Consider the following 25,000-nt stretch of genomic DNA (forward strand, 5'->3'; position numbering starts at 1 on the left):
AAATGCTGTCAGAAAAGTTGCATAAATTGTATAATGTTTTATATATTTTTATCACAATATTGTACTTTTCAAAATGAAAAGGAAAGTGTTGTCATTGGTCGGCATTTCAGCGGTAACTTGTTCGGTATTTAGCTTCATCGCAGGTCAATCCAACTTGCCCACACCACTGAGCATCTTGCTAATGAATCATACACATGTTCCACTGTGCTAACTAGCTAACTTTACCCAAGCGGTGTATCTCGTGTGTTTAGCGCCACGTGTCTACTTGGTTTACTTCTAAACCAGTGTGTATAGATTTCTATCTCTTGCATTTTACTTCTTTGTGTATGTGGGTTTGTGTTATAAGTTATTTTCGCAAAATAATATCATTTGTAAACCCAAACAATAAAACCAGTGTACTCCATGTCATTGTGGTTTCATTCATTCAGCCTTCTCTGTCTCTGTTTAGCATCTTTGTGTTTTGTGTACTGTTATGTTAGCTAGGACTTTACAGAGCACTGGATAGTCTAGTATTGTGTTTGTTCTGTTATTCCATCATCAAGAAGTCTCAACACTCACTTCCTTTTGTACCTTCGCTACTACTGTGATACTAATTTATGCTAGCGTTGCTACAAGGTGTCTAATGACGTGTAGTGTCGCCTCAAATCACCATGAATGCAAGAATACAAGGCCCAAAGAAACTTTAAACAGATATATTAATATTAGACCATGAGACTTTTATCTGTGTTTAATGTTCATTATGATGCCTTTCTGATTACTGCTGTGTTAGATACGGCAGCAGGAATCAGTACGTCAGTAATTATGGCAGCAGGAATCAGCACGTCAGTAGTCACGTCAGCAGGAATCAGCACGTCAGTAGTCACGTCAGCAGGAATCAGCATGTCAGTAGATATGTCAGTAGTCACAGTAAGAATCAGTACGTCAGTGGTTGTGTCAGTAGGTACGTCAGTAAGAACCAGTACGTCAGTAGTTATGTCAGTAGTTACGGCAGTAGGAATCAGTACGTCAGTAGGAATCAGTACGTCAGTAGGTACGTCAGTAGGTATGTCAGTAAGAACCAGTACGTCAGTAGTTATGTCAGTAGGTACGTCAGTAAGAACCAGTACGTCAGTAGTTATGTCAGTAGTCATGTCAGTAGGTATGTCAGTAAGAACCAGTACGTCAGTAGTTATGTCAGTAGTTACGACAGTAAGAATCAGCACGTCAGTAGGAATCAGTACGTCAGTAGGTACGTCAGTAGGTATGTCAGTAAGAACCAGTACGTCAGTAATGTCAGTAGTCATGTCAGTAGGTACGTCAGTAAGAACCAGTACGTCAGTAGTTATGTCAGTAGTCATGTCAGTAGGTACGTCAGTAAGAACCAGTACGTCAGTAGTTATGTCAGTAGTCATGTCAGTAGGTACGTCAGTAAGAACCAGTACGTCAGTAGTTATGTCAGTAGTCATGTCAGTAGGTACGTCAGTAAGAACCAGTACGTCAGTAGTTATGTCAGTAGTCATGTCAGTAGGTACGTCAGTAAGAACCAGTACGTCAGTAGTTATGTCAGTAGTCATGTCAGTTGGTACGTCAGTAAGAACCAGTACGTCAGTAGTTATGTCAGTAGACGGCAGTAAGAATCAGAACGTCAGTAGAACTATTTATGTGAGCCACTGCTACTGAATCTTACTGTAGAGTTACTTCACTAAGAATCAGTAGCAGTGTCGGCTCACATTATAGTGTAGATAACCAAAATATACAACAAATACCACAAACTCCTCATTAGTATTTATAGTCATGAAGGATTAAGTCACTCGAGCATCAGAAAAATAAATAATAACTTCACTTGTACTTCTCTGAGGAAATAAATACACCATAAACTAATGATAGCCGGATAGCTTGATGCTAACGCGAGCCCCAAGCTTGAAAATAAAACTTTGTGCTAAAAGAAAGAACAAATTGGTGTGTGTGTGTGTGTGTGTGTGTGTGTGTGTGTGTGTGTGTGTGTGTGTGTGTGTGTGTGTGTGTGTGTGTGTGTGTTTTACACTTAATAATTGACGCCTTTTGGCGTTCACGCTTTTCGAAACGTTACGGTTTGGAACACGACGCCGAAGGCAGACAGGAAGTAGGGACCCTAGTTAGGGAACAAGTGCGCGGATTAAAGCACAGCCCTCAGTGATCCGGTAAAGAGGAAACAATCAAGAGCTCGGGAGTGATGATGGTGTCTGAGTTTTACTGGTGACCCAGTAAGTTTTATCTGTGACCACACACTTTTAATTTACAAAACATTCTTTGTGTGTGTGTGTGTGTGTGTGTGTGTGTGTGTGTGTGTGTGTGTGTGTGTGTGTGTGTGTGTGTGTGTGTGTGTGTGTGTGTGAGTGATCGAACGCTTTGTTTTAAAACTTTCCGCTGGTTGGGTTAAACAGTTCAGTGCAGGATTTACAGGTTATCGGCTCCCAATGCAACACGGTAGATTACAGGATTAAAACTGGGTGAGATGTGTGTGTGTTATCTGTGACACACCTTTAGTAAATTAAGTGGTTAATGAACACACCCTTTTAAACTACGGTGTAGTTTTAACTCCATTCTGTGTCTCACCTCCTGGTTTAATCTTTTCACTATAGATCACTATGGATCACTGTATTTCAAGTTTTCAATTTTCAAGTTTATTTGTATAGCGCTTTTTACAATAGACTTTGTCTCAAAGCAGCTTTACAGAACATAAACATAGAGCAGAAGGTAAACATAATTAATGATAAAGGAAATAACGAATAATAAAAGAAATAAGAATTAACAGAATAAAAATTCTAGATTATTATTACATATGTATATATACTGTACTTTATTTATAGCTCACTATAGATCACTGTATTGCGGTATAGCTCACTATAGATCACTGTACTTTGGTATAGCTTACCATAGATCACTGTACTTTGCTATAGCTCACTATAGATCACTGTACTTTGGTATAGATTACCATAGATCACTGTACTTTGGTATAGCTCACTATAGATCACTGTACTTTGGTATAGCTTACCATAGATCACTGTACTTTGCTATAGCTCACTATAGATCACTGTACTTTGCTATAGCTCACTATAGATCACCGACTTTTTGTATAGATCACTGTACTTTGGTATAGCTCACTAAAGATCACTGTACTTTGGTATAGATCACTATAGATCACTGTACTTTGGTATAGCTCACTATAGCTCACTGTATTTTAGTATAGATCACTGTACTTTGGTATAGCTCACTAAAGATCACTGTACTTTGGTATAGCTCACTAAAGATCACTGTACTTTGGTATAGATCACTATAGATCACTGTACTTTGGTATAGATCACTGTATTTTAGTATAGATCACTGTACTTTGGTATAGCTCACTATAGATCACTGTACTTTGGTATAGATCACTAGAGATCACTGTACTTTGGTATAGCTCACTGTATTTTAGTATAGATCACTGTACTTTGGTATAGCTCACTATAGATCACTGTACTTTGGTATAGATCACTAAAGATCACTGTACTTTGGTATAGCTCACTGTATTTTAGTATAGATCACTGTACTTTGGTATAGCTCACTGTAGATCACTGTATTTTAGTATAGATCACTGTACTTTGGTATAGCTCACTAAAGATCACTGTACTTTGGTATAGATCACTATAGATCACTGTACTTTGGTATAGCTCACTGTATTTTAGTATAGATCACTGTACTTTGGTATAGCTCACTATAGATCACTGTACTTTGGTATAGATCACTAGAGATCACTGTACTTTGGTATAGATCACTAGAGATCACTGTACTTTGGTATAGCTCACTAGTGATCTATACCAAAGTACAGTGATCTATAGTGAGCTATACCAAAGTACAGTGATCTATAAAGATCACTGTAATTTGGTATACAGTAGATCACTATACTGTAGATCACTGTATATTAGTATAGATTACTGTACTTTGGTATAGATCACTGTACTTTGGTATAGCTCACTATCATTGTACTGCTGTGTAGCTCACTATAGATCACTGTACTTTGTTATAGCTCACTATAGATCACTGTATTTTAGTATAGATCACTAAAGATCAATGTACTTTGTACATGTACTTTGTACTTTGATACACAAAACAGTGTGTGTGTGTGTGTGTGTGTGTCCTGGTACTCAGGCACTGAACACCTGAACACAATGGAGGACTCGTCCAAAGAAGAATACAAGATCCATTCCTTCGATCCAGAGACACAGAAACTGCTTTTCACAGCTCTAAAAGGTCGGTGTTACAGAACACACAGCAGCTCCACCCAGTTACTGTGCATGAAACCAGTTTTTATTGTATTATCATGTGGTTTTAGTTTGAATAATGTCTGTCAGACCCAGGTTTGGTGGATCTGGAGACGGTGTGTAACATCATCATGGACCAGTCTCTGAGGGATCAGATGTTTAGCAAAGAAGCGGGACGCATGTGCTTCACTATCGTCCAGGTAACCGTGTTAATTCCACTCAGAATAGCGGCGTATTAATCGCCGAGGTTGTAGCTGTGAGGTATTTGGTATGTGGTGCATTACGGTCATCAGGCGGAGGCCAAGCAGAACAACAGCAGCGCGTTTCGCCATCATCTCTTGGACCGACTGCAGCAGGAGTTCAAGAACCGCGAGGAGACGAGGAAGAGGTCCGTACAGGAGTGGGTGTGTTACGTCTCCTTCATCTGTAACATCTTCGACTACCTCAAGGTGAAGCACAAGTATTATTTTAATCATTTTTAAAAATATTTGTTTACTAAACAATATTGTGTCCGTTACATGCTGTGTGTGTGTCTGTGTGTAGGTAAATAACATGCCCATGATGGTTCTGGTTCACCCGGTGTACGACTGTCTGATGCGACTCGCCCAATCAGATGCACTCAAAAACGAAGAGGAGGTCTGTTTACCCACAATCCTCTGCTTCACCCGTCTTTCTGCCGTTCAGCAACATTCTAGCACTTCCTGTTTGAATGTATTCTGACGATTGTCGTGTCGTAACTCAGGTGGATTGCCTGGTGCTGCAGCTGCATCGTATCGGAGATCAGCTGGAGAAGGTGAACGCCGAGCGCATGGACGAGCTCTTCTTCCTGCTGCGTGACGGCTTCCTGCTGCAGCACGACCTCAGCTCGCTCTCTCGCCTCCTCCTGCTGGAAATGCTCGAGTTCCGTGCTGGAGGCTGGAGACTCAGTGACACGGCTCAGAGCTACTACTACAGCGAGCTGCAAGACTGAGTCACTAACCGACTCGTGGACTGACGCCTCGGCCAATCAGTAGCTGGAAGAAACGTGTGTTAAGTCTGGACTCGTTTATTCTTCATGGCTACAAATACAGGAAACAAACAAGTGCCTTTTATGAGTTTGTGTGTGTTTGTCACACTCCTTCACTCTTCTGTTCATCTGCTGATAGAGTGACAGACCGCAGGGTTCAGCAGAGTGATGAATGACATGAGGATGAAGAATCAGTGTGTCCTGTTCTCTAGAGATCTAAAGATGGATTGATGAAAATCTCACCGTTATGTCACTGTAGTGTAAAGGACCCGTAGTGTAAAGGACCCGTAGTGTAAAGGGCCCGTAGTGTAAAGGACCTGTAGTGTAAAGGACCCGTAGTGTAAAGGACCCGGCCCGTAGTGTAAAGGACCCGGCCCGTAGTGTAAAGGACCCGGCCCGTAGTGTAAAGGACCCGACCCGTAGTGTAAAGGACCCGGCCCGTAGTGTAAAGGACCTGGCCCGTAGTGTAAAGGACCCGGCCCGTAGTGTAAAGGACCTGGCCCGTAGTGTAAAGGACCTGTAGTGTAAAGGACCTGGCCCGTAGTGTAAAGGACCCGGCCCGTAGTGTAAAGGACCCGGCCCGTAGTGTAAAGGACCCGGCCCGTAGTGTAAAGGACCCGGCCCGTAGTGTAAAGGACCTGTAGTGTAAAGGACCCGACCCGTAGTGTAAAGGGCCCGTAGTGTGTCTCATTGATCCATACTCCAGTTCTGGTCCGTCTACGACTTGAAACTTAAGACTTTGGACTTAATTATGAGGTAAAAGCCTCAGATTTTGGATAGATGACGAACCTCGACTGGGACTCGACTTTTGAGTAACAGTCTTTGGACAGAACGTAATTACCGTCGTTGCCTTACTGTAGATTTGGACTTTAAGGTTAAGTGGCTTGACCACGATGCTGCTGTATGTAAAAATCAGAGTGTTCGTTATTCAGCAGTAATAAGACCAAAGCAGAGATGATCTTCTGATTAAACCGCTTAACTCCGGGGAGGTGAGAAGGACCTCCAGCACGGTGCTAACATCACGTTCCTTTAATTAAAACGGACCGGATGAAGGGAGATACTATGGGGGGAGGGGCTTAATCTATACTTCATCTACATAATAATAATTACACACCAGTTTGATCTGTTTACACAAAACACAGGATTTGTACATTTTTAGTGTGAAGAAGTCTTCCATGCTGATAAAGTTTGTCTGGTTTGTCCTGAGCACCATCAGGTTAACCTGAGTCTCTGTTTAACTACGACACGGTGGCATCACGAGCTGATTGTTGTGGTGCGAATCTTTGGCACATCTAATGTATTGACACAACCCTAAACTTTCTGACGTGCATAAAACAAACACCTGGAGCACTTAAAAACCCTCCAAACCATCATGTGGGTCTCAGTTCATGTCTTTATGATGTTTATACACTGTTTTCTTCACCATGAACATCACCCTCAGATTTACAGACCCACACCTGGGTTTCTACTGTTGACATTTCTGACAATAAATCCAAAGTCTTTGCATGTCATTGTGTTGTGTGATAATCTTCTGACCAGCACAGAAAAGCTTTTTAATAATTTATTACCAGTTATAATAGGGAAAAAAACACACACTACATTTTCATATATTCATGTTCACATTTTTACATTAAACAGAACTGAAGAGTCACGGGTTCAATCTCACCGAGTCCGAATACGTCGCTGTTGCAAGGTAAGATTTTCTGTCACAGCTCCTGAGTAACTGGGAAAAACATCTGACACGACATAACCAGTCCATGGCTGTGTTCCAATCCTGTCCTAAACTCTAGTGAGATGCAGGAAGCCTGTGAGATGCCGCCTTGTTACCACCAGCGGTAGTGTGCGTACGCCCGGTTAGCTTCAGCCATCTTGTGTAAGTCATGTTTGCGTTTGATGACGTTGCCCTCGTTGTTAAAAGCAGCAAGCAGCTCCTGTGAGAGTTTCTCGTACATGTGTGTGCGCCGGTGTTTGTTGTCTCTGCACTCTGTGATCATCCACTTCATGGCCAGGAAACGTCGACGCTGATCTGTTAGAGGGACAGGAACCTGGGAGATTGTGGGGATGGTGTTAGTGTGTACCATAAATCCTCTAACTAATAGGTAAAATCTTGACAACCTCAAACAAGTCCAAGAATGAATCACTGAACAATGCCTGAGTGCCTGAGGATCTCAACTCCTAAGAGACTTCTTGATTATATCTCATAACAGCTCAGAACGACTCCTGATGAATTCTCTAAATGACTCCCTAAATGACTCCTGATGAATTGTCTAAATGAATCCCTATATGACTCCTGATGAATTCTCTAAATGACTCCTGATGAATTGTCTAAATGAATCCCTATATGACTCCTGATGAATTCTCTAAATGACTCCTGATGAATTGTCTAAATGACTCCCGATGAATTCTCTAAATGACTCCCTAAATGACTTGATGAATTGTCTAAAGTTGTCTAAAGTAAAAACTAGACTCTAGACGAATCCCTATATGACTCCTGATGAATTCTCTAAATGACTCCCTGAATGACTCCTGATGAATTGTCTAAACGAATCCCTAAATGATTCCTGATGAATTCTCTAAACAACTCCCTAAATGACTCCTGATGAAGTGACACTACCTCAAAATGGATGTACAGGAGGATTTGTACACCTGAAGCTCACGCCGCCATAACCAACACCACGTACACGACTGATCAGTGTAAGTGAGGTTCGACCTGATAGTTCACCTGATAGTTCCTGCCTCCTTTCTGAATGCTGACCAGACCGATGATGGGTTTGCAGTTCTCCATGGCCTGGTGGAAGACGGCGTACGGATTACACTCGATCGTCTCCTTCTCAGCCGCCGGAGCGCGGTGGAACTTCTCCACCTGCCTCCTCTTGATCGTCTCCAGAGTCTGAGGAGAAAAGCCGCATTAAAAAGAGCGACCTGTACAGAGGAACCTTTCTCTGGTGTGTCACACGAGCGTGTACCTGTGTCATGATTCCTTGTGCCAGGACCTTCTTCCCATCCTGCATCATCATGTTCACAAACTTGCTGTTGAGCAAAAAAAAAAAACAATTATCAGAATCTAAATCAGAACCTGAAGCAGTTTATGGAAACAGAGTGAAGTGATACACAGGTGACCTGATTACTGGGTCATGGAACAGTGAGCTGGTGTCACTGGACTTGGCTGCTTTAATGGGTCTCAGTGTCTTCAGCTCCTTCTGCTCCTTCTGCTCAGGGCTGAGCTCTGACTCAGGGACACAATACACGTCCTTCTGAGGTTCGGGTTCGAGGTAATACGGGTTATACCTGGTCCACCGAACCGGACACCACCTGAACAGGACACATCATCACACAGGACAGCAGATCAGCACGTGTTTTACTCGGTCATGTCATGCAGTAATTAAGCACCATGACACCCACAGCTAATGTTTCTGACGTCACGTCTGGTTTCTGATCAAACGTTCACGTATATAAAACAAAAACATCTCCTATATCCACAATAACACAAGACGTCACTACCTAAAAAAACCCTATAATAACGCGTTATTTACCTCGGAGTCCAAGGTGCTAACAGCTTCACGATGGAGGCCGCCATGTTGAAATCTGTGCTTGTGAAGGACCCCGTGTTTGGGACTCCATAACACTGCCTGATTAAAACACTACTGACACAATGGTTCTGGATTTACAGAATTAATGTCTGTTAATGTCTTACAAATACGGGCTGTGTTTATTTTCCTTACACAAGTGCACTAGGAACAGCAGCATGGTGAAGAGTAGATGATGTATAATGAGATAATGTTAGTGACAGCAGAACTTCTGCCCCAGGACATCAGATTTAGTATAAAACACGAGACAAAGATAGAAGGAGGAGAATGTTTTATTTGTGTGTTTAATACGATGATTGTGATGTTGTGAGTCAGTGCAGGAGTGTTACAGTAGTGTTACAGTAGTGTTACAGTGTGGTGGTGCAGTGGGAGGGCCAGTCGGCTCTCAGCTCTTTATGGATGTAGTAATAGATCCAGGTGATGATGGGGAAGGTGGTGATGGTCACAGCTGTGTACAGTCTCAGAGCTCCAACACCAGCGCTGTGGACACACGACAGGAACTGCTCAGGAGCCTACAGCGTTTATACACACAACATACACACAACACACATAACACACACACAACACTCATACACACAACACTCATAACATACTCATAACACACACAAAACACATACACACACACACAACACTCATAACAAACACAACACACATAAACACACACAACACTCATAAAATACACACAACATACACACACTAATAACATACACACACATCACACAACATACACACACAACACACATAACACACACACAACACTCATAAACAAAACACACACACACAACACTCATAACAGACACAACACTCATAACATACACGCAACACACACACAACACTCATAACAGACACAACACTCATACACATACACAACACTCATACACTCATAACATACACACAACACTCATACACACACAACACTCATAACATACACACAACACACACACAACACTCATAACATACACACAACACACACACAAAACTCATACACACACACAACACACACACAAAACTCATACACACACAACACTCAGATGGGTTAAAATAAACCCATAAAATTAAAAAATAATATAAAAATTTAAATAATTAGATAATAATAAAAATATTGGCACCCCTTGATCTCAGACCAGCTCTGTGTCAGAGGAGAGAGAGAGAGAGAGAGAGAGAGAGAGAGAGAGAGAGAGAGAGAGAGAGAGAGAGAGTGTATTTTACCGTCCCGAGTGTCGACACATCAACAGCCACATGACCGTCAGCATCAGGCCACTAAACTCTCTGACAACATGAGAACAGCAGAAAAGAAAATTCTGATCTCCAAACTCTCTTTATGGGAAAATAAAATAAACATTTACTTTTTAATATAAAAATGAAATTTAGATAAAATATGAGTGGATGATTGAAGTTTGTGAAGGTTTCTGGGGCAGCAGGTGGGTTAAGTACCTGCCCTCCTCCTGGTGGAAGATGTGGGTAACCCCGTGTTTATAGAGACTCCAGCCAAGCAGAGCACCAAACGCCGTGGCCATCATCACGTGCAGATCAGAGACTCTCCTCCACACCAGAGTCTCTGCCAAAAATCACACAACTCAGGTTAGGGCTCTGTTCTCTAAACCTCTCTATAGGAGTCACGCTAATGTCTGTAATCATCAACTTCTGTTTAATCAAATAAATTAAAGAATGAATAAGGGTCACCTGTTATTTGTGGGCGAAGGCTAATAAAAAAGCAGAGAACGGCAGGGACAGCGTAGCCGACCTACACCACAAACATCTCACGTGTGAAGAGAGAACTCACAGAGATTGGATATTGGCATGATAATCATTATGAACACAGATTTACACTGATACTGCACAAGAATTAGCCCAAAAGCCAAAGACCAAACCAAACCAAACCATGGCTCAAAACCTAAAAGAATTAACAGAACCAAAAGCCACAGACACAACTGAACTAAAACTGTTCTCATGATCTGACGACTGCATGAAACTGAGGTCCTACAGCAAGAAGAGGAGAGCGCGGTGTACAGAGACGAGACCGAACCCCTGTACAGAACGTCACTGTGGGTGAGAGGTGTGTTTGAAGGTGATAAAGGAGTGTTATAGACTGTTACAGATGTGAGAGTGAAATAATTATAGTGATGAATAACTTTACCATCCACAACCCGGCGTCTGGGTCGTTTATCTGCAGGAGGAAAAACAGCAGGTCAATCTGTAATCTACAATCAGACTGTAGCTCTATATCTTTTGTATATATATATAAATAATACACACAAAATATTTTCCAATTCAAAATTTACAAATTTATTTACAGGACAGGGAATTAATCATCTCATTCAGAGAGAGAGAGAGAGAGAGAGAGAGAGAGAGAGAGAGAGAGAGAGAGACAGACAGAGAGAGAAACAGACAGAGTGAGAGACAGACAGAGACAGACAGAGACAGAGAGAAAGAGACACAGACAGAGAGAGAGACAGAGTGAGAGAGATACAGAGACAGACAGAGACAGAGAGAAAGAGACACAGACAGAGAGAGAGACAGAGTGAGAGAGATACAGAGACAGACAGAGAGAGAGAAAGAGACACAGACAGAGAGAGAGACAGAGTGAGAGAGATACAGAGACAGACAGAGACAGAGAGAAAGAGACACAGACAGAGAGAGAGACTGACAGAGAGACTGAGGCACAGACAGACAGACAGACAGACAGAGTGAGAGAGACAGAGAGAGAGAGATACAGACAGACAGACAGACAGAGTGAGAGAGAGACAGGAGATACAGAGAGACAGACAGAGAGAAAGAGACACAGAGAGAGAGAGACAGACAGAGAGACAGACAGAGTGAGAGAAAGACAGAGAGAGATGAGACAGAGAGAGAGACAGATACACAGACAGACAGAGAGAGAGGCATAGACACAGACAGACAGAGAGGCATAGACACAGACAAACAGTGAGACAGACAGACAGAGAGACAGATACACAGACAGAGAGAGATACACAGACAGACAGAGAGAGAGAGAGACAGAGAGAGAGACAGATACACAGACAGACAGAGAGAGAGGCATAGACACAGACAAACAGTGAGACAGACAGAGAGAGAGACAGATACACAGACAGACAGAGAGAGATACAGAGAGAAAGAGAGACAGATACACAGACAGACAGACAGACAGAGAGAGAGATACAGAGAGAGAAAGAGAGACAGATACACAGACAGAGAGAGAGAGAGAGAGAGAGAGAGAGACAGAGATTATATATAATTATGTATATATACAGTTATATAAAGTCCACTTGCCTGCACATAAGCGGCTAAAGAGAAAAACCCCGACATTATAAAGTTACAAATTCTCCATAAAGTCAGATTAAACTGCACAAACTTCTCATTCGCCATTTCACAAACTCCATCAACGATTTGTACAAAACTGAGAAAGTCTCACAATAAATTGTCCAAGAGTCCAAGGCGAAAGTGTGAAGTTTACCGTAAACCCCAGAACAGACAGCGCGCACAAATATAACTAACTAACACAAATAAACACGACATCGTCACACTTTTATTTCCTCTTCAATACCGTTTCGGTATATTTAACAACACCAGAGATTTATAAATCAGTTTATTTTCTGTTAGCTCCAAACCGGAAGTGATCACGAGAAATCACTGGAATTATCGAATTTGTAGTCTTTACACAAACAAGACATAATTACTAGGTTTCTATAATAGACTTTAGGTATTATGTTTTATTAAATAAATGCCAAATTTCGTTTCTCAAGATATGTGTTATATATAATATAAATATATATATTGTTTTTTTTTTGTTGTTTACTGTGACAGTGTGAACGGTAGATGTCGCTGTGAGCTTTATTTACATTTATTATGAAGCATTATAAATATTATTTTAGGAAATCACAGATTATTTCTTATGACCCAAGTTAATGAGAGAAAGATAGTGATGTTACTGCTAAATTAAAACAAGTTAAATAAATGAAACATACATTAAACTTTTCTTATCTATATATGACTAGATTTATTCCACATTAGGCAGTATGTTTATAAAGTCACAATAGTCTCTAGAGTGCAGTCTCATTAATGCAGTTTGTACAGTGCAGTCTCTTATGTACTCTTTATAATGCAGTCTCTTATGTACTCTTTATAATGTAGTCTCTATAATGTACTCTTTATAATGCAGTCTCTTATGTACTCTTTACAATGTAGTCTCTATAATGTACTCTTTATAATGCAGTCTCTTATGTACTCTTTATAATGCAGTCTCTTATGTACTCTTTATAATGCAGTCTCTTATGTACTGTTTATAATGTAGTCTCTATAATGTACTGTTTATAATGCAGTCTCTTATGTACTCTTTATAATGTAGTCTCTATAATGTACTCTTTATAATGCAGTCTCTTATGTACTCTTTATAATGCAGTCTCTTATGTACTCTTTATAATGTAGTCTCTATAATGTACTCTTTATAATGTAGTCTCTTTAATGTACTCTCTTTAATGCAGTCTCTTATGTACTCTTTATAATGCAGTCTCTTATGTACTCTTTATAATGCAGTCTCTTATGTACTCTTTATAATGTAGTCTCTATAATGTACTGTTTATAATGCAGTCTCTTATGTACTCTTTATAATGTAGTCTCTATAATGTACTCTTTATAATGCAATCTCTTATGTACTGTTTATAATGCAGTCTCTTATGTACTCTTTATAATGTAGTCTCTATAATGTACTCTTTATAATGCAGTCTCTTATGTACTCTTTATAATGCAGTCTCTTATGTACTCTTTATAATGTAGTCTCTATAATGTACTCTTTATAATGTAGTCTCTTTAATGTACTCTCTTTAATGCAGTCTCTTATGTACTCTTTATAATGCAGTCTCTTATGTACTCTTTATAATGCAGTCTCTTATGTACTCTTTATAATGTAGTCTCTATAATGTACTGTTTATAATGCAGTCTCTTATGTACTCTTTATAATGTAGTCTCTATAATGTACTCTTTATAATGCAATCTCTTATGTACTGTTTATAATGCAGTCTCTTATGTACTCTTTATAATGTAGTCTCTATAATGTACTCTTTATAATGCAGTCTCTTATGTACTCTTTATAATGTAGTCTCTATAATGTACTGTTTATAATGCAGTCTATTATGTACTCTTTATAATGTAGTCTCTATAATGTACTCTTTATAATGCAATCTCTTATGTACTCTTTATAATGCAGTCTCTTATGTACTCTTTATAATGCAGTCTCTTATGTACTCTTTATAATGTAGTCTCTATAATGTACTCTTTATAATGCAGTCTCTTATGTACTCTTTATAATGTAGTCTCTATAATGTACTCTATAATGCACTCTTTTTAATGCAGTCTCTTATGTACTCTTTATAATGCAGTCTCTTATGTACTCTTTATAATGCAGTCTCTTATGTACTCTTTATAATGTAGTCTCTATAATGTACTCTTTATAATGCAGTCTCTTATGTACTCTTTATAATGTAGTCTCTATAATGTACTCTCTATAATGTACTCTATAATGCACTCTTTTTAATGCAGTCTCTTATGTACTCTTTATAATGCAGTCTCTTATGTACTCTTTATAATGTAGTCTCTATAATGTACTCTTTATAATGTAGTCTCTATAATGTACTCTTTATAATGCAGTCTCTTATGTACTCTTTATAATGTAGTCTCTATAATGTACTCTTTATAATGCAGTCTCTTATGTACTCTTTATAATGTACTCTTTATAATGTAGTCTCTATAATGTACTCTTTATAATGTAGTCTCTTTAATGTACTCTCTTTAATGCAGTCTCTTATGTATTCTTTATAATGCAGTCTCTTATGTACTCTTTATAATGCAGTCTCTTATGTACTCTTTATAATGTAGTCTCTATAATGTACTCTTTATAATGTAGTCTCTATAATATACTGTTTATAATGCAGTCTCTTATGTACTCTTTATAATGTAGTCTCTATAATGTACTCTTTATAATGCAGTCTCTTATGTACTCTTTATAATGTAGTCTCTATAATGTACTCTTTATAATGCAGTCTCTTATGTACTCTTTATAATGCAGTCTCTTATGTACTCTTTATAATGCAGTCTCTTATGTACTGTTTATAATGTAGTCTCTATAATGTACTGTTTATAATGCAGTCTCTTATGTACTCTTTATAATGTAGTCTCTATAATGTACTCTTTATAATGCAGTCTCTTATGTACTCTTTATAATGCAGTCTCTTATGTACTCTTTATAATGTAGTCTCTATAATGTACTCTTTATAATGTAGTCTCTTTAATGTACTCTCTTTAATGCAGTCTCTTATGTACTCTTTATAATGTAGTCTCTATAATGTACTCTTTATAATGCAGTCTCTTATGTACTTTTTATAATGTAGTCTCTATAGTGTACTGTTTATAATGCAGTCTCTTATGTACTCTTTATAATGCAGTCTCTTATGTACTCTTTATAATGTAGTCTCTATAATGTACTCTTTATAATGTAGTCTCTTTAATGTACTCTCTTTAATGCAGTCTCTTATGTACTCTTTATAATGCAGTCTCTTATGTACTCTTTATAATGCAGTCTCTTATGTACTCTTTATAATGTAGTCTCTATAATGTACTCTTTATAATGCAGTCTCTTATGTACTCTTTATAATGTAGTCTCTATAATGTAGTCTCTATAATGTACTCTATAATGCACTCTTTTTAATGCAGTCTCTTATGTACTCTTTATAATGCAGTCTCTTATGTACTCTTTATAATGTAGTCTCTATAATGTACTCTTTATAATGTAGTCTCTATAATGTACTCTTTATAATGCAGTCTCTTATGTACTCTTTATAATGTAGTCTCTATAATGTACTCTTTATAATGCAGTCTCTTATGTACTCTTTATAATGTACTCTTTATAATGTAGTCTCTATAATGTACTCTTTATAATGTAGTCTCTTTAATGTACTCTCTTTAATGCAGTCTCTTATGTATTCTTTATAATGCAGTCTCTTATGTACTCTTTATAATGCAGTCTCTTATGTACTCTTTATAATGTAGTCTCTATAATGTACTCTTTATAATGTAGTCTCTATAATATACTGTTTATAATGCAGTCTCTTATGTACTCTTTATAATGTAGTCTCTATAATGTACTCTTTATAATGCAGTCTCTTATGTACTCTTTATAATGTAGTCTCTATAATGTACTCTTTATAATGCAGTCTCTTATGTACTCTTTATAATGTAGTCTCTATAATGTACTCTTTATAATGTAGTCTCTATAATGTACTCTCTTTAATGCAATCTCTTATGTACTCTTTATAATGCAGTCTCTATAGTGTACTCTTTATAATGTAGTCTCTATAGTGTACTCTTTATAATACATTCTCTACAGTACAGTATCTACAGTGTGGTCTCTGTGTAGTCTCTATAGTGTACTATCTTTAATGCAGTCTCTACAGTGCAGTCCCTTTAATGCAGTCTTTTTAATGCACTCTATCTAATACTCTATTGGTTACTCTAATGTACTCAATCTCTATAGTGTACTCTCTATAATGCAGTCTCTACAGTGTACTCTTTATGCAGTCTCTTCAGTTCAGTGTTTTTAATGTACTTTCTATAATGCCATCTATTTAATGTACTCTTTATAATGCAGTCTTTATAGTGTACTCTTTATAATACTCTTTACAGTACAGTATCTACAGTGTATCCTCTACAGTGTGGTCTCTGTGTTGTAGTCTCTATAGTGTACTCTATTTAATGCAGTATCTACAGTGTAGTCTCTGTAGTGTACTCTCTACAGTACAGTATCTACAGTGTAGTCTCTGTAGTGTACTCTCTACAGTACAGTATCTACAGTGTAGTCTCTGTAGTGTACTCTCTACAGTACAGTATCTACAGTGTAGTCTCTGTAGTGTACTCTCTACAGTACAGTATCTACAGTACAGTATCTACAGTGTAGTCTCTATAGTGTACTCTCTACAGTAAAGTATCTACAGTACAGTATCTACAGTGTAGTCTCTATAGTGTACTCTCTACAGTACAGTCTCTACAGTACAGTGTGGTCTGTTATGGCGCACTTTCTGTGGTCCACCCCTACAGTGTAGTCTCTGTAGTGTACTCTCTACAGTACAGTATCTACAGTGTAGTCTCTATAGTGTACTCTCTACAGTATAGTATCTACAGTACAGTATTTACAGTGTAGTCTCTATAGTGTACTCTCTACAGTACAGTATTTACAGTGCAGTATCTACAGTGTAGTCTCTACACTACAGTATCTACAGTGTAGTCTCTAGTGTACTCTCTACAGTACAGTATCTACAGTGCAGTATCTACAGTACGGTATCTACAGTGTAGTCTCTATAAAGTACTCTCTACAGTACAGTATTTACAGTGTAGTCTCTACACTACAGTATCTACAGTGTAGTCTCTATAGTGTACTCTCTACAGTATAGTATCTACAGTACAGTATTTACAGTGTAGTCTCTATAGTGTACTCTCTACAGTACAGTATCTACAGTGGAGTATCTACAGTATAGTATCTACAGTGTAGTCTCTACACTACAGTATCTACAATGTAGTCTCTATAGTGTACTCTCTACAGTACAGTATCTACAGTACAGTATCTACAATGTAGTCTCTATAGTGTACTCTCTACACAGTATCTACAGTGCAGTATCTACAGTACAGTGTATCTACAGTGTAGTCTCTATAGTGTACTCTCTACAGTACAGTATCTACAGTGTAGTCTCTATAGTGTAGTCTCTAGTGTAGTCTCTACACTACAGTATCTACAGTGCAGTATCTACAGTGTAGTCTCTACAGTACAGTATCTACAGTGCAGTATCTAGTGGACTCTCTACAGTACAGTATCTACAGTGCAGTATCTACAGTACGGTATCTACAGTGTAGTCTCTATAAAGTACTCTCTACAGTACAGTATTTACAGTGTAGTCTCTACACTACAGTATCTACAGTGTAGTCTCTATAGTGTACTCTCTACAGTATAGTATCTACAGTACAGTATTTACAGTGTAGTCTCTATAGTGTACTCTCTACACTACAGTATCTACAGTATAGTATCTACAGTACAGTATTTACAGTGTAGTCTCTATAGTGTACTCTCTACAGTACAGTATCTACAGTATAGTATCTACAGTGTAGTCTCTACACTACAGTATCTACAATGTAGTCTCTTTAGTGTACTCTCTACAGTACAGTATCTACAGTACAGTATCTACAATGTAGTCTCTATAGTGTACTCTCTACACAGTATCTACACTACAGTATCTACAGTACAGTATCTACACTACAGTATCTACAGTACAGTATCTACAGTGTAGTCTCTACAGTACAGTATCTACAGTACAGTCTCTACACTACACTACAGTACAGTGTGTTCTGTTATGGCGCACTTTCAGTAGTCCACCCCTACAGTGTAATCTCTGTAGTGCACTATTGAGGAGGTGTGTGTTGTGATTGCGGACGCGGCCCGGTGCGTGTCTCTGCACTGCAGCCCGGCGGTCTCCGGGTGGTGGGGGTGGAGGAGGAGGAGGAGGTTGAGCTCGCCTCGATGATGGCTACTCCCAGTGCTAACAGCAGCTCCGCGATACCACCGCCGCCCTCAGCCCTGAACAGCGGCCTGTCCGCCGCCTCCACACAGACCCATCACTGCCAGCACATCACCACCATGAGCAGCATGCAAGGTAAGGAGTCAGAAGGAGAGAAGAAAGATAGGACAGAGATGTCAGGCGCCATGTCTCCGTGTCCCCCCCCCCCTTCCGGTACCTCAGGTTAGCTTCGAGACGCTAACTGGGTGATAGCCGGCTTTAGATAGCGCTGTTTACCTCACAACATCTAGACGGCATTTAAATCAAATTCAGGAACAGATTCCGTACTCATTTAGAGACGTATTTATGTTTTTTTTTGTTTGTTTGTTTTGACGTCTCACACGATAATCCGCGAGCTAGCTTTGTGGTTACACCTGTTAATCTGAGGTAACGGTTAGCCGAGGTGGCTAACACCACGTCAGTTATTATCATAATTACCCTCATTTGCATAACGGACCCAGAATCGTGATCAATACAGAACCCAGAAATAGGCGATTATCTTATCTGTCTCTGATTGGTTACATCTGGGTCTTAAAGCGTTCTGATTGGTTTACGGGGTGATCTAAAAAATTGTAAGGAGGCGGGGTTTTATTACTGGTTTAATTTAGTATGAGGATTAAAAAAACAGAAGAATGAATTAAAATAATTAATAATACGATCTGGGATTTTATATGTTGAGAATTAATATAGATCGATAATAAATACTGTGAAGTATTGTACGTGTGTTTTATATATATGTGTGTGTGTGTGTGTGTGTGTGTGTGTGTGTGTGTGTGTGTGTGTGTAAAATTGTGGCGTTGTATTCAGAGCTTAATGATGAGAAATGATCATAAATATCTCAGGAGTTATTGGAGATTATCATAAATAATCTGACTCGAAGTAAACATGTAATAATTCGTAATAATTATATAATAATTATAAAAATAATCGTAATAATTATCCTGAATATGTATATATATATATATCGAGAATGATTGTAACGGGTTAGTAGAAAGTCGATGTAAATAATTATTCGTCTGCAATCTGGAATTTTTAATATTTTATTTACTGATTTGACATTTTAACCCAAGCATTTTACTTCTATGACACTTTTTTCCTTCTCACCTTTGACCCTAAAACCCTCGCATGACCCGTTTGATGTCGGACCATGGTGAGAGACCTGCAGAATCGCACACCACACACACACACACACACTAACACACACACACACACACACACACACACACACACACAGTTTTCATCGCTTCCCGTCTTGTTTTATATCAAACATCTTCTTGTTTGTTTGTTTGATTGTTTACACCCTACTATGTGCATGCGTGTGTATTTCCTCTGTGTGTGTGTGTGTGTGTGTGTGCACGTAGTTCTTGTTTGTGTGTCCACCTGCACACACAGTTACGGTGCCAGTGAGTCTTTCTCCGGTTCAGGAGATGATTATTCAGCTTCAGATGTTGTCGGGGTTTTAAACACTCCGTTATTTCAAAAGATCTGAATTTTTCATCAGAATCATCATTAATACTTTTTTTTTTTTTTTTAAATAAAACTCTTACGCTGCCAGAGGATTCACATTTAACAGACTCCCTGACTAGTAAACGTGTGTGTGCGTGTGTGTTGTTGTTTTTCTCGTCAGCAGGATTTCAGATTAACCTGTTTGGAGCTGTCCAAAGTAAGCCACACCCACTGTTTCTGTCTCCTCATGGGTGATCCCTGGGAGTTGAACTGAGGGTCTGTGTGTGTGTGTGTGTGTGTGTGTGTGTGTGTGTGTGTGTGTGGGAGGGGGGACGTTTATGGTGATGGTGGTGGTGGTGGGAAATCACACTGCAGGTGCTAATTAATCAGCTAGCTTTGACTCCGCCCACTATTTAGCACTTTTTAAGACTAAAGCTGAACAGAATGTCAGGGGAAAAAGTGACCTGCTGTAATTGACTCCTAACGATGCCTGAGGTTAAGATGTCTGTTGGAGGGAGGAATAAATCAACCTTTGTCAGATCGTGTCATTACGGTCTGCTGTTGATCGTTACCTTTAAATACTAATAAAAACAATAGTATTTCTTCACCTGAAGAAACGGAAATGAGCGAGGTCTCGATGTGACAGGTCCAGTTTGAACAGACGTTTAGATCATTATTTTTATATATATATATTAAATCCCAGTGAAGCTTATTTCACTTCCAGGTTGTAATATCATAATATGTGGAATTTTTCAAAGGGGGGGGGTACTTCTGCACTATACCATGATTTAAAGCCTGGGTAGTCAGAAGACACGTCCTATTCCACACTGTTCCCTGTTCGCAGTGATCCACCCGTCTGTGGATCAGTTAAAGCAGTAGATTACTCGGAACCTTATCTGTATTGTCTGGAAACTCCACCATCCGTGTTCATCGTGTGGCTCTTTCCTTTACGCAGCTTCTTGCTAGGAGTTTTTGCGGTTTGCGATTTTGTTTTTTTTACCTCCTCCTTTCGGTTTGTGTTGTGTCTTGATTTTGGAGCTGAATCAGATCTTTTTGGCACGAGCAGCACTGGGACTTGTCAGGACAGGGAACTTTCAGGGAACTCACATGGAACGGTGAGCGACGACTTCATCAGATTCACATTCTTGTGGTGGCTTTAGGAGGGAAGAAAGAAAACAAAAGCACATTCTTCTACTCCGAGGTGGAACCTTTCAGTCTGTGAGAGGGTTTTTATTGACTCTATCACAGTTTTATTGTTGTGATTCAACACAGTACGAGTGTTTGTTCATTTATTTATTTATTTGCATGGAAAACTATTATTTGCGCCTCCTGGTGTCAAAAACGGCGACAATTACTTTCAGGCGATCGATCGCAGACGTGATCCCGTGACATCGATTCTAACCCCTCACACACACTAACAAAATAAATAAAATCTCTGATCGCTAACGTTTTCTGTACCAGAGCCTGAGGCGTCATTTTACCTGGTGATAGAGCTCCAAAGTCGGCTATACTTCCCGTATCTCAGGCCCCGTAGATCACAGCAGAGCGCTGGTGTTGTGGCTCTGTAGCCTGCCTGAGCTCTTGCTGTTCACAGTGTATCAGCTGTGTAACTAACAGGAAGATGGTCTCCAGGATGTGATTCACATGTTTCAGTGATTCACGTTTAACATTTTCATCCCTAAACTTTAGCTTATCACACACGGGTAAGTGTGCAGGACGACAAGCTCGGGTTTATCTTAGCTCAGGGTGAGGAGATGAGAATGTGGAAGCTGAGAGGTCCGTGCATGTCAGTCTCCGGGTTTCATCTCCATACTCCAGATTTCCTAAAGCTGCCCGTCTTCCGGGGCTGCGTTTTAGTCACGCCGACTCCGGCGTATGAGAATTCGCACCTGAATTCAGCCAATCAGAAACAAGGGTTTTTACCCGTATCAGTAACCGATCACAGGGTGGTGTGTTACCATGGTGAAGCCCTTTACTAGTTACATTTAACTAATTCCGTATATGGCAAATAAACATCTCCTTACAGAAAGCTTCACCGTGTAAATATGTGATGGAGCTGTTGCTATAGAAACATGAGGTGTTCGAATGAGGACGTTAATATAAACCTGCGATTAGCAGCCGCACTACTGTCAGTTTTAGGAAATCTGGAGTTTGTCTCTCTCCGGTGTGCATGACTTCCCTGAACATCTGTGGATGTGATCAAATCTTCCAAATCTCATCACTCAGACTGTGGTAGAACATCTGTACTGTGTGTGTGTGTGTGTGTGTGTGTGTGTAACGCTCCTGTGCTTCCTCTCTGTCAGGTAAACGTAAAGTACTGAAGTTAGATTTTGCAAATCCGTCTATCAAATCAGCCACCAGATTCAGCCTCAGCACTGCGGTTCCGCCCTTCCAGAACCCTCACATGTGAGTACGATGCTGTGGATGCAGCCTTTGGATTAGAACCAGGCTGTAGAACAAGGCTCTAGAACAAGGCTCTAGAACAAGGCTCTAGAACCCAGTTATGTGACACTGACAATATATGATGAGAGTAAACCTACTCAATGTGAACACTGCTGGTGGAGAACCGCAGAGTTATGTGTATAAAGAAGTTTCTCTTAGTAACTGTGTGTGTGTGTGTGTGTGTGTTTAGAGAACGTTTGCGGACACACAGTATTGAATCATCAGGAAAGTTAAAGATTTCTCCAGAGCAGCTCTGTGACTTCACAGCGGAGGACCTGAAGGACCTGGGGGAGATCGGCCGAGGAGCGTACGGCTCTGTCAACAAGATGGTGTACAAACCCAGTGGACAGATCATGGCTGTAAAGGTAAAAGGCCACACCTCCTTCACTGAGACTGACAGATACAGAGGCCACGCCTCCTTCACTGAGACTGACAGATACAGAGGCCACGCCTCCTTCACTGAGACTGACAGATACAGAGGCCACGCCTCCTTCACTGAGACTGACAGATACAGAGACCACGCCTCCTTCAGTTACACTGACAGATACAGAGACCACGCCTCCTTCAGTTACACTGACAGATACAGAGACCACGCCTCCTTCAGTTACACTGACAGATACAGAGACCACGCCTCCTTCAGTTACACTGACAGATACAGAGACCACGCCTCCTTCACTGAGACTGACAGATACAGTGGCCACGCCTCCTTCACTGAGACTGACAGATACAGAGGCCACGCCTCCTTCACTGAGACTGACAGATACAGAGACCACGCCTCCTTCACTGAGACTGACAGATACAGAGACCACGCCTCCTTCACTGAGACTGACAGATACAGTGGCCACGCCTCCTTCACTGAGACTGACAGATACAGAGGCCACGCCTCCTTCACTGTGACTGACAGATACAGAGGCCACGCCTCCTTCATTGAGACTGACAGATACAGAGGCCACGCCTCCTTCACTGGGACTGACAGATACAGAGGCCACGCCTCCTTCACTGGGACTGACAGATACAGAGGCCACGCCTCCTTCATTGAGACTGACAGGTGTGTGTGTGTGTGTGTGTGTGTGTGTGTGTGTGTGTGTGTGTGTGTGTGTGTGTGTGTGACAGAGGATCAGGTCGACAGTAGATGAGAAGGAGCAGAAGCAGTTGCTGATGGATCTGGACGTGGTGATGAGGAGCAGTGACTGTCCCTACATTGTGCAGTTCTATGGAGCACTTTTCAGAGAGGTGTGTCACACGTGCACAATAAAATTCACACCGCACAGTGACATGTAGCTGACTTACAGACTGTGTGTGTGTGTGTGTGTGTGTGTGTGTGTGTGTGTGTGTGTGTGTGTGTGTTTCAGGGGGACTGTTGGATATGTATGGAGCTCATGGCTACCTCTTTTGACAAATTCTATAAATACGTATATTCCACGTTGGAGGATGTGATTCCTGAGGAGATCCTGGGCAAAATTACACTAGCTGTGAGTCGTGTCTTCTATCTGTCCTCTATCAGTGTGTGTGTGTGTGTTCAGTGTGTGTGAGATCAGTGTGTATGTTCAGTGTGTGTGTGTTCAGTGTGTGTGTTCAGTGTGTGTGAGATCAGTGTGTGTGTGTGTTCAGTGTGTGTGTGTGTGTTCAGTGTGTGTGTGTCTGTGTGTGTTCAGTGTGTGTCTGTGTGTGTTCAGTGTGTTCAGTGTGTGTGTGTTCAGTGTGTGTTCAGTGTGTTCAGTGTGTGTGTGTTCAGTGTGTGTGTGTGTGTTCAGTGTGTGTTCAGTGTGTTCAGTGTGTGTGTGTGTTCAGTGTTGTGTGTTCAGTGTGTTCAGTGTGTTCAGTGTGTTCAGTGCTGTGTGTTCAGTGTGTTCAGTGTTGTGTGTTCAGTGTTGTGTGTTCAGTGTTGTGTGTTCAGTGTGTTCAGTGTTGTGTGTTCAGTGTGTGTTCAGTGTGTTCAGTGTGTGTGTGTTCAGTGTGTGTGTGTGTGTTCAGTGTGTGTTCAGTGTGTTCAGTGTGTGTGTGTTCAGTGTGTGTGTGTTCAGTGTGTGTTCAGTGTGTTCAGTGTGTGTGTGTTCAGTGTGTGTGTGTGTTCAGTGTGTGTTCAGTGTGTGTGTGTTCTGTGTGTGTGTTCAGTGTGTGTGTGTGTGTTCAGTGTGTGTGTGTGTGTTCAGTGTGTGTGTGTCTGTGTGTGTTCAGTGTGTTCTGTGTGTGTTCAGTGTGTGTTCAGTGTGTTCAGTGTGTGTGTGTTCAGTGTGTGTGTGTTCTGTGTGTGTGTTCAGTGTGTGTGTGTGTTCAGTGTGTGTGTGTGTGTTCAGTGTGTGTGTGAGATCAGTGTGTTCAGTGCTCACGTGCCCTCTCCACTCGTCTTTATTGCAGACAGTGAAAGCACTTAACCACTTAAAAGAAAACTTGAAAATAATTCACAGAGGTAAGATCTCTCTCTCTCTCTCTCCTTCTCTCTCTCTCTCTCTCTCTCTCTCTCTCTCTCTCTCTTTCACCCCCCCTCTCTCTCTTTCACTCTCTCTCTCTCTCTCTCTCTCTCTCTCTCTCTCTCTCTTTTTCACTCCCCCCCCCCCCTCCTCTCTCTCTCTCTCTCCCTTCTCTCTCATCTGCTCTCTCTCTCTCTTTTTCACTTCCCCCCTCTCTCTTTTTCCCTCTCTCTCCCTCTCTCTCTCCCTCTCTCTC

General features: G+C 40.5%; 5 protein-coding genes across 11 annotated transcripts in view; 3 read left to right on the forward strand and 2 right to left on the reverse strand.

Moving 5' to 3' along the window:
• The window catches only part of slc25a19 (solute carrier family 25 member 19), a 4,630-nt gene extending 4,227 nt beyond the window's left edge, over window positions 1-403 (forward strand). Inside the window, exon 7 of the mRNA XM_027159007.2 lies at window positions 1-403. This exon is cut by the window's left edge and continues 1,313 nt beyond it. The gene's annotated coding sequence lies outside the window, so the exon portion shown is untranslated.
• mif4gdb (MIF4G domain containing b) lies at window positions 400-6,771 on the forward strand. Of its 3 annotated transcripts, none has more exons than XM_027158967.2 (6): window positions 1,934-2,222; window positions 4,147-4,248; window positions 4,350-4,459; window positions 4,553-4,708; window positions 4,803-4,895; window positions 5,002-6,771. In XM_027158967.2, exons 2-6 carry the CDS (start codon window positions 4,167-4,169, stop codon window positions 5,227-5,229), a joined length of 669 nt encoding a protein of 222 aa, XP_027014768.2. In that variant the 5' UTR covers window positions 1,934-2,222; window positions 4,147-4,166; the 3' UTR covers window positions 5,230-6,771. The 3 variants fall into 3 exon arrangements, 2 of the variants coding, with proteins under 2 accessions (XP_027014768.2, XP_047672527.1); XM_047816571.1 differs by lacking the exon at window positions 1,934-2,222 and adding an exon at window positions 2,353-2,468; XR_007143577.1 differs by having other exon boundaries at window positions 400-2,222; window positions 4,350-4,708; window positions 5,002-5,345.
• Window positions 6,772-6,813: 42 nt separating this feature from the next.
• Window positions 6,814-8,959, reverse strand: mrps7 (mitochondrial ribosomal protein S7). Its single transcript, XM_027158966.2, has 5 exons — window positions 8,799-8,959; window positions 8,386-8,577; window positions 8,232-8,295; window positions 7,988-8,155; window positions 6,814-7,310 (listed from the first exon to the last, which is right to left on the reverse strand). Exons 1-5 carry the CDS (start codon window positions 8,840-8,842, stop codon window positions 7,089-7,091), a joined length of 690 nt encoding a protein of 229 aa, XP_027014767.1. The 5' UTR covers window positions 8,843-8,959; the 3' UTR covers window positions 6,814-7,088.
• Window positions 8,960-9,106: 147 nt separating this feature from the next.
• Window positions 9,107-12,472, reverse strand: tmem220 (transmembrane protein 220). Its single transcript, XM_027158968.2, has 6 exons — window positions 12,123-12,472; window positions 10,990-11,019; window positions 10,536-10,596; window positions 10,287-10,410; window positions 10,062-10,121; window positions 9,107-9,332 (listed from the first exon to the last, which is right to left on the reverse strand). Exons 1-6 carry the CDS (start codon window positions 12,216-12,218, stop codon window positions 9,200-9,202), a joined length of 504 nt encoding a protein of 167 aa, XP_027014769.2. The 5' UTR covers window positions 12,219-12,472; the 3' UTR covers window positions 9,107-9,199.
• Window positions 12,473-18,348: 5,876 nt separating this feature from the next.
• Window positions 18,349-25,000, forward strand: part of map2k4a (mitogen-activated protein kinase kinase 4a) — an 11,415-nt gene continuing 4,763 nt past the window's right edge. The window contains exons 1-7 of one of the 5 annotated variants that reach the window (XM_047816599.1): window positions 18,349-18,541; window positions 20,073-20,108; window positions 22,195-22,297; window positions 22,524-22,698; window positions 23,447-23,566; window positions 23,686-23,805; window positions 24,692-24,743. In XM_047816599.1, coding sequence (XP_047672555.1) covers window positions 18,409-18,541; window positions 20,073-20,108; window positions 22,195-22,297; window positions 22,524-22,698; window positions 23,447-23,566; window positions 23,686-23,805; window positions 24,692-24,743 — 739 coding nt within the window. In that variant the 5' untranslated portion in view covers window positions 18,349-18,408. Of the gene's footprint in view, window positions 18,542-19,555; window positions 19,596-20,072; window positions 20,109-22,194; window positions 22,298-22,523; window positions 22,699-23,446; window positions 23,567-23,685; window positions 23,806-24,691; window positions 24,744-25,000 lie in introns of those variants that run through there. The other 4 variants (XM_047816600.1, XM_047816602.1, XM_047816601.1 and 1 more) reach the window with 4 other exon arrangements.

This window comes from Tachysurus fulvidraco, chromosome 7, assembly GCF_022655615.1.
Source record: "Tachysurus fulvidraco isolate hzauxx_2018 chromosome 7, HZAU_PFXX_2.0, whole genome shotgun sequence".
In the NCBI taxonomy this organism is placed as follows: domain Eukaryota; kingdom Metazoa; phylum Chordata; class Actinopteri; order Siluriformes; family Bagridae; genus Tachysurus; species Tachysurus fulvidraco.

What these genes read in the sequence shown, in the direction of transcription:
- mif4gdb (XM_027158967.2), top strand. Translation starts at nt 4,167, where the DNA reads ATGGAGGACTCGTCCAAAGAAGAATACAAGATCCATTCCTTCGATCCA. An exon ending in TGTGCTTCACTATCGTCCAG is followed by an intron (nt 4,460 to 4,552) that starts GTAACCGTGTTA and finishes TACGGTCATCAG; the next exon opens with GCGGAGGCCAAGCAGAACAA. An exon ending in ACATCTTCGACTACCTCAAG is followed by an intron (nt 4,709 to 4,802) that starts GTGAAGCACAAG and finishes GTCTGTGTGTAG; the next exon opens with GTAAATAACATGCCCATGAT.
- mrps7 (XM_027158966.2), bottom strand. Translation starts at nt 8,842, where the DNA reads ATGGCGGCCTCCATCGTGAAGCTGTTAGCACCTTGGACTCCGAG. An exon ending in TTAGCACCTTGGACTCCGAG is followed by an intron (nt 8,578 to 8,798) that starts GTAAATAACGCG and finishes TGTCCTGTTCAG; the next exon opens with GTGGTGTCCGGTTCGGTGGA. An exon ending in AAGGAGGCAGGAACTATCAG is followed by an intron (nt 7,311 to 7,987) that starts GTGAACTATCAG and finishes ACAATCTCCCAG; the next exon opens with GTTCCTGTCCCTCTAACAGA.
- tmem220 (XM_027158968.2), bottom strand. Translation starts at nt 12,218, where the DNA reads ATGGCGAATGAGAAGTTTGTGCAGTTTAATCTGACTTTATGGAGAATT. An exon ending in CAGACGCCGGGTTGTGGATG is followed by an intron (nt 10,597 to 10,989) that starts GTAAAGTTATTC and finishes TTTGTGGTGTAG; the next exon opens with GTCGGCTACGCTGTCCCTGC. An exon ending in CCTTCGCCCACAAATAACAG is followed by an intron (nt 10,411 to 10,535) that starts GTGACCCTTATT and finishes GATTTTTGGCAG; the next exon opens with AGACTCTGGTGTGGAGGAGA.